This window comes from Podarcis cretensis (genome assembly GCF_951804945.1).
Source record: "Podarcis cretensis genome assembly, chromosome: 9".
NCBI lineage: Eukaryota > Metazoa > Chordata > Lepidosauria > Squamata > Lacertidae > Podarcis > Podarcis cretensis.
The window spans coordinates 55,313,470-55,327,612 of record NC_137178.1 but is presented as its reverse complement, the minus strand read 5'-3'; the positions used below and the strand labels follow the sequence as shown (position 1 = coordinate 55,327,612).

General features: G+C 40.9%; 1 protein-coding gene across 1 annotated transcript in view; it reads left to right on the top strand.

The window, feature by feature from the left end:
• Positions 1–14,143, top strand: part of SCFD2 (sec1 family domain containing 2) — a 155,725-nt gene that overhangs the window by 121,591 nt on the left and 19,991 nt on the right. The window contains exons 6-7 of the mRNA XM_079990038.1: positions 9,138–9,283; positions 12,909–13,043. Coding sequence (XP_079846164.1) covers positions 9,138–9,283; positions 12,909–13,043 — 281 coding nt within the window. The remainder of the gene's footprint in view (positions 1–9,137; positions 9,284–12,908; positions 13,044–14,143) is intronic.

Here is a 14,143-nt window from a genome sequence, read left to right as displayed (position 1 = left end):
TTCACCTTGTTCCTGCAGCTACAGTCTGGTTCTTTCTTCTAAACCCTTGCCAAATTTAAGTGCAAATGGATCAGGAACGTTCACCTTCAATAGATAATTTCCCAGAACTTGCTCCCACAGGAGGCAGACATGCCCAAAAACTTGGGTGGCCTTTAAAAAGAAGATTAGAGAAATTCATGGAGGAGTTGGCTATCAGGTGCTGATAACAGCAAAGTTGCAGTTTCGATCTCCATTTGGGGCAGCTGCATATTCCTGCATTGCAGGTGTTAGACTTGATGATCCTCAGGATCCCTTCCAACTGTTCTATGATTCTGTGATCTGGTTGGCCACTGAGAGAACAGGAGGCTGGACTAGATGGACCATTGGCCTGATCCAACAGGCTCTTCTCACGTTCTTAAGAAGGAAAGAGTTGAGTTAGATCACAGCCTTTAAAAATAGGCAACATCACAAGAGCTTGAGCTGCTTAACTTCCAATCCTCTTCTCATTTTAGTTCAATCGCAACAGGTCCTAGCTAAAATTCTAAACTGTGGCCAAACATTAAGAGAACTAGTTCATTAATTTTCAGTGAACTCTGAAACAACCTCGCACCAAATTTGGTGTCTTTCTTGGAGTCAACGTTTCCTAGAAATAGTTCCAGAGTTTCTCTGGCAGCCTCTTTAGAGTTGCTTTTGATTGTTTCACCTTAATTGGAACATGTGGATAAGATTGCTAAGCAGTGGAGCTATTGCTGTTTCATTGTTTATACGCATACTTAATTTTCCATGGCGGTAGTGGGTTTGTGGCATGTCTAAATGTAGCAACTGCAGGAACCAAGTAAATCGGAGATACTCAGTAATGTTGAATTTTCATATATAGCCTAATACTAAAAGTAAAAGTTTCATATATTGCCTAATACTAAAAGTAAGAATTACCTTTCTGGGTCAGAACAAGGACGACCTGGTCCAGGTGCCCTTATATGTTGTATAGTATAGTATAGTATAAATTTTACTGAGGCACCTAAGACCTTGCTACCCAATTGGCTTACAGTCCAGTTTGGATAAAGAACAAACATAAAATAAAACCAAAACTGAAAGAGAAGATCTGAATCAACATGACTCAGACATGTGAAACAGGCAATAATATATTATTGCAAGTTAAGCCACTTTGGAGGAACATACACTGTGGGATCGTAATATACTAACCTGATATATAATTTTAATATTAATAGGTAAAGGTAAAGGACCCCTGACCAGTCCCTGACTAGTCCAGTCGTGGCCGACTCTGGGGTTGCGGCACTCATCTCGCTTTATTGGCCGAGGGAGTTGGTGTACAGCTTCCAGGTCCTGTGGCCAGCATGACTAGGCCGCTTCTGGCGAACCAGAGCAGCACACGGAAACGCCGTTTACCTTCTGCTGGAGCTGTACCTGTTTATCTACTTGCACTTCATGCTTTCGAACTGCTAGGTTGGCAATACAGTGGAGTAAATAACTTCTCTTATTTTAACCTTTGAGTATTGCCCATTCTCCTTTGTTCCTCACATCCATCTTTGGCAGGGTTCTGTAGTTCAGCAGCATAATCAAGGTTCCCATTAACATGTTATTCCCCCCCCCCCCTAATGTGTGTTATACAGTCATACCTTGGAAGCCAAACACCTTGGGAGTTGAATGTTTTGGCTCCCGAACGCCGCAAACCCAGAAGTGAGTGTTCCAGTTTGCGAACATTCTTTGGAAGTCAAATGTCCAACGCGGCTTCCACAGCTTCCGGTTGTGTGCAGGAAGCTCCTGCAGGCAATCAGAATCCGTGCCTTGGTTGTCGAACGTTTTTGGAAGTCGACAACCAAGGTACGACTGTAATTGGATCAAATAACATATGCCACAGAAGACAGTTAGAACTGCAATCCTATTCCCACTTGCCTCGGAGTTAGCCCCATTGGACTCAATTGGGCTTATTTTTGCACAGACCTGTGTAGGAGGGCACTGTAAGCGCAACATGAGACCAGTAGGTGATCTGAAGTGCAGTAGCTGCTTGGCTGTTATGTACTGTGTTGAATAGGATCCAAAATGCAGCAGTCTGATTGGTCCTAGAACAATAGGATTCAGAATGCAGCAGTCTGGTCCTAGAACAATAGAACCCAGATTGCAGCAGTCTGATTGGTCCACAGGAGCCACCCAATCCAGCTCCAGGTGGAAGTGAATCCGCAACCCGATTGGCCTACAGGAGAATCCCAGAATTAGCCAATCACGTGGGGCCCATTGTGGAAATAATGCATATAAAGCAAACATTCTGGGGGAACTTCAATTCCTCCTCACCACTATGAGCTGAATAAAGAGCATGAAATCCACTCTCGACTCCGAGTATACTTCATTGGCTTATGCTGCCTGTAATTAATTTGCTCAGCGTTTTCATTAGCGTAGCATATGCTAATCATACCTCTATTCTAGAGCAGTTAGGGTAGGCGATTTCTACTCTCGGACTTCTTTTTGCTTTGCATTTTTGTTCCTCTTCTTTTAATAGAATTTCTAGTGCTTTGTAAATACACAAGTTCTTGAGCATTACTTTTTTAGCGGCGCTAAAAGTTAGACTCTTGGATTTCCTGAAGTCCTTATGGGTTACAGAAATACTACCAGGAGCACATGCCAACCACTTGCGATATGTTGCCCACACCTTCTGCAGACAACTGCAAAACAGCTTTAGTCGAGAAAGAATACGTAGGCACTATATGACTCAAAGTGGCAAGCTGTTGCTCATCCAAAAGCCAGAGACAGTTTTCGACCTGGTGTCTGTTTGAGGGAACAAGTTGCTTACGTGGTGCTGACATTTCTTTTCCTCATGCTTCTGAATTTTGACAAAATGTAGTTGGAAGAGATTTTATCCCCCTCTTACTGAGCATTCTAGTCTGCAAAGTTCTGCCCACGTGCAGGAGAGAATAGCTGAACAGTTCACAGAGCTGAACACTCAAGCCAATGGCAGCAGAACTCTGGTTCAGCCATACAAATGGCAGCAGGAGGATACCTCCAGTTGCATGTCTGATTCTCCTCTGCACACACGTAGAATTTTGCCACTCACTTGAATCCGTGGTAGTATGAAAACAAGGGGAGGCACCATGAGCTCAGTACTGTCATGTGACTAACCGTAACAAGTTGATGCTCAAATCCTACCTGTGGTAGCAACGTAAGTTACTTTGAAAGTATGCTCGGGATAAAATTTACTAGAGCTGTGTCAAACTGGGCAGTGAACAAGGAACATTGTAGTTTTTAGTGTAATGATTCTGAAGTACAGTGGTACCTCAGGTTACAGACGCTTCAGGTTACAGACTCCGCTAACCCAGAAATAGTACCTCGGGTTAAGAAGTTTGCTTCAGGATGAGAACAGAAATCGCGCAGCAGCAGCGGGAGGCCCATTAGCTAAAGTGGTACCTCAGGTTAAGAACAGTTTCAGGTTAAGAATGGACCTCCGGAACAAATTAAGTTCTTAACCTGAGGTAGCACTGTAAAACAATTCCTCCTCAGGTGTTCAGAATCTGTATCCTTGGAGTGAGGAAACTCCTGCATTGAGTAAGAAAATCTGTGAGTTTGGCTGAACACATTTGCCAATTCTCTGCCCAGTTGGAAACCTTGCACTTTGAGGGTTTCCAGTTGTTGTTGTTGTTATTTATATACCACCCTATACCTGGAGATCTCAGGGCAGTTGTGGGGAGAGTTGTAAGTACATTCAGTCAGTAGACTTGCTGTACAATCCCCCTTCAGTGCAGGAAGATCAGGGTGGAGGGGATGTATCATGCAATTCCACACCCTCACAGATACAGATTCCAATGCTAGAAAGGACTACAGTGTTTAGTGAAAGCGAGCCTATGATTTCTTGCAAAACAACTTTTTTCAACTTAACTGTCTAAAGTAAAAATAGCTTGAGAAAATCATAGTCTCTATAAATGTTCTCATAAACTCTAGCGCAAGGTTCTTAGGAAAAGACCAGAAGTGTTCTGGATTTGTTTTCAAAGCTTGGTTCAGACTAGCTGTAGTCTGCTGCTTGGAGACTTTTGTCAAGTGCTCTTTTCTATTCTGATAAATTATTCTGTGGATTGCTAAAGTCCTGGGAAGCCTGAAAGTTTTACAGCCTGCTAATGAAAACGTGTTGAGTGTTAGAAACAAGTTGGCGCTGCAAATGGCAACATTTTCCCCCACAGAATGCTATTTTAATATTTCCTCCTCCTCTCAAGATGGCAGTGCAAAACCTTGGATAGTATGATCAGAGGGGGGGGGGGGAGATGATGGGCTAGAAAGATGGAGGGAAGTTGCTGGCTCTTTTAGGTTTTTCTAGCAGTGATGTATGACAGTGTTGCTCTGTCTGGAAGATCACCCTAACCCTGCATTCACAAGTAGGAATGAATTGTGGGGATAGGGAGAGCGCACATTCAAACACATACAACACAGAAAAATCCTTCACACAAGCAAAGGAGGAAGGCTATGCAGAGAGGATATTAATATCCAGTACTGGGTTAAACCACAGAGCCTAGGACTTGCCGATCAGAAGGTTGGCGGTTCGAATCCCCGCAATGGGCTGATCCTGTTGCTTGGTCCCTGCTCCTGCCAACCTAGCAGTTCGAAAGCATGTCAAAGTGCAAGTAGATAAATAGGTACCACTCTGGCGGGAAGGTGAACGAGTTTCCGTGCGCTGCTCTGGTTCACCAGAAGCGGCTTAGTCATCCTGGCCACATGACTCAGAAGCTGTACGCCGGCTCCCTCGGCCAATAAAGCGAGATGAGCGCCACAACCCCAGAGTCAGCCACAACTGGACCTAATGCTCAGGGGTCCCTTTACCTTTACCTTACTTCTATCAGATCTTGGATATGGAGGTTTCAGAGCAAAACCTGCCCAATCTTTTTAGGCTTTGTAGTGATAGAATCATAGAATTGTCAAGTTGGAAGGGACCACAAGGGTCATTGAGTCCAATCTATGAAGGCAGCCCTGGTTAGGGAAGTTTTTAATGTTTGAAGTTTTATTCTGTTTTTAATGTTCTGTTGAAAGCTGCCCAGAGTGGCCGAGGAAACCCAGCCTGATGGGTGGGATAGAAATAAAAAAAATTGTTGTTGTTGTTGTTGGCTCATACTCTATCAACTGAGCCATGTATGCTATATGATAAGGTTTTGGAAAGTGACAGAGCAAGGCAATAAATTAATTGGTCATTTTCAAAGAAGTCTTGTAGCTTGGTTCATATCGTGAATGCAGTGGGCCTAATCTTTTCTGAATGAAAGATGGGAAAGGTTGGATATAAAACTTAAGGAAGAGGGTTTATAACATGGAAATCTTGCCAATCCATGGGACTCCATTGGGAAACCCAGCCAGATGAGTGGAGTATAAATAAATTATTATTATTATTATTATTAATGACACTTAAGAGTCCAACTCCACCACTTTATGATTCACAGCAGCAGAATCCTATATTCTGTGTTTGGCAAGGCTTACTGCCTATTAAACATGTTTTGAGTTGCATTCTTAATGCTCATCAGTCAAAAACATTTTCGTTGGCTCCTCTGTCTGCTTAATAGAGAGTCACAGTTCACAGACTGGGGTGGGGGAGGAGAGGAGAGAGGAGAGGAAGAAGCCCTATTTCAGGGGTGGTCTAGTCCAAGATAAAAAAACTATAAGAAGCAAGGACCTTGATGTTAACTATCAATAGTTAACATGTGGAAAGCAGGTGTCAGGTGATTGACAGGTAGTTTGTCCCACCCACCTGTCAAAGATGGCCCAGGTAGTGGGGGGGGGAATACTGCCATGCAGGATTGAACTCCCCTTGCATCAGCTGACTCACTGGTGACAAGCCCAAACTGAACAGGATCAAATGAGCGGGGGAATTCTACTCTTCTTTCTTTAGCCAAGGCACTACCTGCCCCATACCTGGTGTCACATGTGACATCAGGTGTCAGGCAGGTGGGCGTGGCTTCAGGAACAGTGTCTCATTGGCCAAGTGAAAAGCCCTAGCTAAATATTCCATACTTCTGGTTTAAATTGTAGTAAACATTTTAGATTCACATTTGTACATTTAAATTAACTTATGTCAGTTTTATGCAAATCTGTGTCATCTTGTGTTCCCTTTTTTGCCCATGTGCTTCTCTTTTTTCCCTTCTTTCTTTTTGTGATTCGGAATCGCTGCCATAAAGCAAAATGTTTAATTTTGTAAATAACCCGGTAAAATAATTGAGTTTGCACTACCTTGCTGGAGAAATAGGCTGGCTCAGTTTCAGATAGATAGACGATTGTATTATATTTACTCTCCTCAACCCAGAAAACCTACAGAGCCCAGATTAAATTTTTTGAAAAATCAAGATAGAGAGGTTTGCAAAGCTGTTTGAATTATTATCAGATGAATGATTTATATGATTCATAAGCTACGTAAATCTCAATAAACCCCTCTGCTAAAGATGTTCTATTGAATGTCATTCTGAGTGCAATGTGTACTTCAAATCATGCTGCCACCCATGGTTTGAGGAAAATGTTAATCCTGTCAAAAAAGAAGATTGTGAGATTTTCTAATATTAACTTTTGCCTTGGCTTTTCTTCTTGTTAAAGGCTCACTTTCTATTAATTCAAATCCAATATTAGAAGTAGAATTAAATTTGAAATTATTCCTAAGATTTGATTTTTATTTTATAAGCTGGATCGAAATGCAAGAAGTTTATTAAAATAGTATTTTTGTGCATTATATTGAAAGCCATTACTAACTTCATGGGATTCTATTCGTTCAGTTCATTTAAGGAAAGGTCAACATAAGCTACAACATTACAATTACTGATATTGTTGCACTCATGAACAGCACAGTTGGATTAGAACTAAATTGCATGGGGTTTGTGGTAAAGGTAAAGGACCCCTGGACTGTGAAGTCCAGTCACAGGCGCTCATCTTGCTTTTCAGGCCGAGGGAGCCGGCGTTTGTCCGCAGACAGCTTTCCGGGTCATGTGGCCAGCATGACTAAACTGCTTCTGGCGCAATGTAACACTGTGACAGAAGCTGGAGCGCACGGAAATGCCGTTTACCTTCCCGCTACATCTATGGTCACCTCTTTGATTTTATGCAACCTTCTTCAATTGCCTTTTTTAACCATATAAGAATATGTGTGGGGAAGACTTCAGACAATAAATAATTTCAAAACCAGTCTCCTTCTAAGTTGCTGCTGCTTATCATTTTCTTTTGATCCATGTTAAGAAGGGTGTCCATGACCAACAGGACTGGATTTTACAACATCTGAGTTATATTTACGTGTATGTCTATGCGTGTTTTCAATCCAGGAACACACTGTGCAGGAACACACTGTGCATTATTGTCAGCTGCGCATTAAAAACAATAGTCTTCTAGCCTGAAGTTGGGTTATTCGGTGCACAAAATGTACAAAATACTGTTCCATCCTTAAACAATGAGACCTTATTTTGACTATGCTTTTAATATGGGTACGTATTTTTATTATTTTATTTTGTTCTCTTTGTAAATCACTTCAGTGTTTTTTGTTACATGAGTTCAATAAACTTAAATAACCTTACCTTTCATAGAGAAAGTGTGAGCCATTTTTAAAGCTTTATCTTTTATTAACCGCAAGCACATTCATGACAATTGTATCAGCCATAGTGTTATTGGGACCCTTTTCATCCTGGCTTAGAAGAAATCAACCACGCTTATTATTATTACTGCAGTTGTCATTACTATCAAACAACCAGGATATTTTGGGAGTTGGGGGTGTTTTATTGTATTATATTATCATTTGAAGATGTAACCCACCCCAGGACCATGTGGCTGAACAGTGGGTAGCAGGTATAATTGATGGTGGTGGGTTTAAAATATTAGAGATGCAATTTCTAATATTTTAGAAATATTTGCCAACGGCCCCAGAACACAGTGATGCTACAGTTTTGTTTAGGTCCGATAGTCCTACTCCTTGATGCAACTGAATCTATAAACTTGCTACAACATGTTTATTGTTAGCAGAGAATAACCTCAGAGTTGTTGTAACAACCATTTGTAATCCTGGAAACTGCATTGCCTTTTCAAAACTGTCTCTTAAGTGAAATGAACTTCAAGTCAGTTCACTGAGAATACAAAACCACTCTGCTATGTTGCTATGCAAAGATTAAAATTTAATTTTAGACGGAGTAACCATAGCGTAGAAACAAAGGGGGGGGGAATACTTTATGAAGCTTCCTTGTGAGCATGAATTTCACAGCTGCTTCATATTTGTACTGAAATGTTAGCAAGATCAGTGGAAGGCAGATAGATATGGCCTATCATTGATTTCATCTCATTGTCCATGGACATCCTCTGCAAACAGTTTTAAGGAAGCATGCAAAATACATTGTAATACATTATTAGAAGGAAAACCTCTGGAATGCTTTGTGTCAAACCTGTGTGTTATATATGTAGACAAACAGGAACAAAAGAGACTTAAATGGGCATTTGTTGAAAGTTATACTTTCTTTCTTTCTTTCTTTCTTTCTTTCTTTCTTTCTTTCTTTCTTTCTTTCTTTATGACAGCCAGTGTGGTGTAGTGGTTAAGAGCGGTAGACTCATAATCTGGTGAACCGGGTTCGATTCCCGCTCCTCCACATGCAGCTGCTGGGTGACCTTGGGCTTGTCATACTTCTTTGAAGTCTCTCAGCCCCACTCACTTCACAGAGTGTTTGTTGTGGAGGAGGAAGGGAAAGGAGAATGTTAGCCGCTTTGAGACTCCTTCGGGTAGCGATAAAGCGGGATATCAAATCCAAACTCTTCTTCTCTCTTCTTTCGATACCTTATTTTATTTTTGGTAGCATAACCAAGTTGGGATGCATAACCACATTGGGATGCTAAAGTGGTGATGGTTCTTTTAAAACTTTCTAGGCAGAGAAACTGATATTTCTATTTTCAGCATCATAGCTGAGAGCTTAACAAGACTTGTCCAATGTTGCCATATGCAAGGTTCAAACTGTTGCTTGCCTTCTTAAATCTGGGGGGATTTGTTAAACTACCATCTGGAGAATGCAGAACCCCCTCAAGAATGCATACGTTGACCATCCCTGCTCTTAAATTAGAGAAACACCCTCCCCCATTCCTCTTCCCTTCCCCCACTACTTTCATTTGTGTTGGTTAAAAAAAATGGCCTCACCTAGGAAATCTTTTTTTCCATGTTGTTCCAGGTTGTGAGTCTTCACTTGATCTGACATTTCAAAAGGCCACAGCTGCTGTGAATGAGATCTTTATGACTCTCAGAGATGTTGCAAGAGCTCGGGCTTACATGAAGCAGTTTAATTCCGTACATGTTCCAGGAAGCCAAATTCAACAGGCAAGTTGCTGTGTCTTCTTTAAAAAAAAATCCATGTGTTACTCTGTGTTACTTTATAGCAGTGCTTCCCAAACTTAGGTCTCCGGCTGTTTTTGAACTACAAATCCCATCATACCTGACCACTGGTTCTGCTAGCTGAGGATTATGGGAGTTGTAACCCCAAAACAGCTGGAGACCCAAGTTTAAGAAGCCCTGGTTTGGGGCATTGGCAAAACTACCTGTAGCAAAATGTGACTGATTTTGTAGTTGTTTAATGCAGAACGTATTCTACTAATCTACAAGTGGGTTTGTAGAATTGTCTTTCCCTTCCAATGGTCTTAATAGTCATTGCTTAAGTGAAAGGATATCTACTGAACCACAGCAGCTATAACATTGCCATCCATCTAATGTTGTTTCTGTGCTAGCCTCACCAGTTTCAGGGAGCTTACATGTACCCATGAAGGCCACCTGCTCTATAAAATAGAAAGGGATGCACTGTGGTTTAAACCACTGGGCCCCTGGGCTTGCCGATCAGAAGGTCGGTGGTTCGAATCCCCACGACAGGGTGAGCTCCCAATGCTCTGTCCCAGCTCCTACCAACCTAGCAGTTTGAAAGCACACCAGTGCAAGTAGATGAATAGGTACCACTGCGGTGAGATGAGCACTACAACCCCATAGTTGCCTTTGACTGGACTTAACCATGCAGGGGTACTCTACTCTACTCTACTCTACTCTACTCTACTCTACTCTATAGAATAGTCATCCATTTAGCAGTAACCACTAAATGTATCCAGCTTAAAAAGAATAGAAATCAAACTATAACATCTTTTTATTGATACATTTTCCGTGCATGAAACAGTTAACCCCCCCCCCCCCCAATATATTATGTAAGTTATCAGAGTTTGGAACAACCAGTTACTGAAGCTTTTGCTCTGTGCTTTTTGGTAGCACCTTTGTTGATGTTTTCTAGACAATTTGTCACCGTGTTCCTATTTCTCAGCCCTTAATTTCAGATAGCATCATGTCCCTGATGTACCATTGTTAAGCACTGATTGATTCTTTTTAGCTGCTGTAGTCTTAAACTAGAAGTACGAAGAGTGCAAGAGAGGATTCCTGCCCCCGCCCCAATAAGAAAGAACATTTTTCGTCATCCGGTTGCATAGACAGGGATGTTTAATGGTTATACCTTACCTTCCACACAGCCAAGATCATAGAGGGAGTGAAACCATACTGGCTATCATGCCATCACCCATCCCCAGGTCCTTGGCCAGAGTGGGTCCAGCTGCCGCCCCCGCCCCCCATGGATAATCAGTAACTACAATGGATTGAATCCAGATTTCATTAGTCTTACTTGGAATAGACCCATTGAATTCAATGGGACTTATATTAGCCATGACTAAAGTATAATTAACCAAATCTGGATCCAACCTAAATACAGAGACGTTCTGCTTATTTCAGTGGAACTTATAAGTGTGCTTTGAATCAAAGCTTAAGTGATTTTATATATATATATTAAAAAATCACATATTTCCTGTTTTGACATCCTTTCCCTTTTAAGCATATCATTTTGAATGAATTTGTTTCTCTTTCCCAAAGGAATAATTGTGTGTGTTCAACAAGCCGTATTTTATGTTTTTGAGTCCCAGCCAGTCATATAACACACAGCTAATGTCTGCTGCATCATTCTTGGCTCAGTTAAAATGTAAATGCATATTGGAGGAAGCTTTGAGTGGCACATCTACATTTTCTTAGTGGCTGCCTGGAAGAAAAAGATCTTTATTTGACAGCGCAAACTGCTGGACACAAAAATGTGTCTTTAATGGCTATAATGTTTTAGAAAATCATTTTTCCCCAGGTTGTTCAGTTTAAGTAGTTAGTTTCTCATTTGTTTTTCTTTTTTCTGTCTAAGGTAAGTGGCACTTCTGTTTATCATTTCTGCAGCATGACTCCTACATGTGTTTTCTAAGAAAACTAGAGATTGACATTCTTGGAATAGCTCAGTAAGGAAACATTGGCTGCCATAAATGGAACACATTAATTCAGTTTTGTAGATTGTAATACTGGCTACTGAAATTATATTAGTTGGTTGTTACTGCTTTAGATCTGCTGTAATTGTATAAATGTAGAAAACTTTATAAACTGTATACAGTAAGCTTTCACTAAAAGCATTCCTCTGGTTTAAAGTGCCTGCTTTATTTTATTTGCATTACGTTTGGATCCAGGGACCTGAAGAACCAGCAAAATACATGTTCAAATAGACAATATGCTGTCCCTCACCAGCTCTGTATCAAAACGTCAATTATGATGCTGGCTTTCCAAATGATATGCTTGCAGTGTTTTGAATGCAACCTTCCAAATCAATTTTCAAAATGCTGAACTGATACACTCTCCGTAATGTGTTTAGTATATACATCAAAAGAAGATTGTAACATTTAAAAATCATTTAAAAAGCCAGATAAACCCAGACTCTTCATTAGTCTAGATATCCTATCCTTTGCTGCAATTCACCCTATGCAACTATGCATCCTTTTTATATGCTTGTGTTTAATCTATGATTAGTCAGCCATTGGAACACCACTGTTCCCCATCCCAGCCAGCGTATGTTGAGAGAGGGTAATGGTAATCATTACTGTTGACAGACTTCAGTCCATTTGTGATTGATCCCCGATCATATTAATACAAAAAAGCAGCTCCAAAATTGTACAAGGCTAGGACCTAGTGAAGGGACGTGGGTGGCACTGTGGGTTAAACCACAGAGCCTAGGACTTGCCAATTAGAAGGTCGGTAATTCGAATCCCCACGACGGGGTGAGCTCCCGTTGCTCGGTCCCTGCTCCTGCCAACATAGCAGTTTGAAAGCACGTCAAAGTGCAAGTAGATAAATAGGTACCACTCCGGCGGGAAGGTAAACGGCATTTCTGTGCGCTGCTCTGGTTCGCCAGAAGTGGCTTAGTCATACTGGCCACATGACCCGGAAGCTGTACGCTGGCTCCCTCGGCCAATAAAGCGAGATGAGTGCCGCAACCCCAGAGTCAGCCACGACTGGACCTAATGGTCAGGGGTCCCTTTACCTTTAGTACCTAGTGAACCAATGTTATTTCTCGTGGTGAGGTGTTTTGTTTTGTTTTTTGGCAAAAGCAAATATACCAGGCAGAGACAAGAACTCCCTGGGATTCTGTACATTTTCCTCCCCTCATCTTCAAATTTAGTTAAAGTTCAGATTGTTGGATTTTTATTTTCTAAGAAGCTGGGTGCTTGTATCTTTGTGGAGCCAACCAATGGGAATCAATGCAGAGGCTTGATAGTCCAGTTTGAACCATCAACTAGGCAGAGGCTGAAAATGTTTCCCCAACATTAGTAGCGAAATAAAGCAGAATTGGTTTGTCTCGTGTTGCAAAAGCAGTATGAAATATATCTGTGTGTGTGCCCTGTCTCTGTCTCCAGACAACATATTGATGCAAACAGGACAGTATCTTCTCCAGTGAGCAAGTTGTAGGCGGCTTCCACTCCTTTTTCCTCTTTTTTTTTTTAGCAGTTACCACAGTGACCATGAACATATCCCAACCACAGTAAATTTCACAAGTGGGTTGTGCATTGTGAAATCACTTGTATATATACACTTACGTTCAATGTTTAATATTTTCCAGGCCTCGTATAAACCATTGCTGAAGCAAGTGGTGGAAGAGATATATAATCCGGATCGACCTGACTCTGTTGATATTGAGCATATGTGTTCTGGGCTCACAGACCTTCTGAAAACTGGGTTTAGTATGTTTATGAAGGTAAGGTTGCTATGCAGTTGCTCACGTGTACATCTTAACAAAGTTAAATGTGTAGCTGTTTTCGGAGGAAGCTGCTTCGTTTTATCTGTGACGTTGTTATCTCATAGTTTTCTGCCTAATATGCACAAGTCATTGGCTACAGCCAGCTTTGGCATTTGACTGGCAGTAGAATACGGAACATGCATTTTGTAGTTTTAAAGTTTATATTTGATATATAGGTGGTAGCTCTGGAACTCCCTGCCCCCAAAGGTTAGGTTTTCTTTCTCTTTAATTGTTTTCCATCGGGAATGGAAAACTCCTTTTTAAGCATACGTTTGATTCTGTTGCTACTAAAAGTACTGATGGCGAGTACGGCTCTTTATTGTTTGTCACTGCTGTTTTTTGTTTATAATGTTTTTAGTGGCTGTTCTGCCGTTGTTTTTATGTTTGATTTTATATTTGTCAGCCACTTTGAACACTTTGTATCATCATCATCATCATCACTTTTAATTTGTATACCGTCTTTCTATCTTACAATATCCAAGGCGGTTTACAAGCTGAATAAACAATGAATGTACACCTTATAACAATCTAATGCAATACAAATTGTGATAATAAAACATAACTTTAAAATAAGCAACCTGCATCAAATAAAGTAACATTCAACAATCATTAGAATAGTATAGAATAATAATATCAGCATATAAAAATTAAACAGAAATCCACTCTTAATTACAATAAATAATTTCTAAACTACAATCAATAAAACATTGGTAAGCCACAGAGCATAAAATAATACAATACAAATTGAGAAGCAGGGACTGGAGGGTGGGGCAAGGCAGGTGGAAGAAGGCCTTGCCTGATGAAGTCTCTCCAAAGATGGTTTCTTGAGGCCCACAAAGTACTGACTATTCCCTCTGCCTCTGTTAATAGTGGTTTCAATTCTTTCAACTCTCCTTCACCTGCTAGGATGAGCTTGGGTTTAGTTCACAACTGATTGCCAGAATTAATGTATCTTTCTCCATAAGGGATGAACTCATTCCTACAATTCCACATAAACAGATTTTGCATTCACTGATTTTGCAGTGAAACTGCTGGTTTCTACATCAAATGCAAATGCA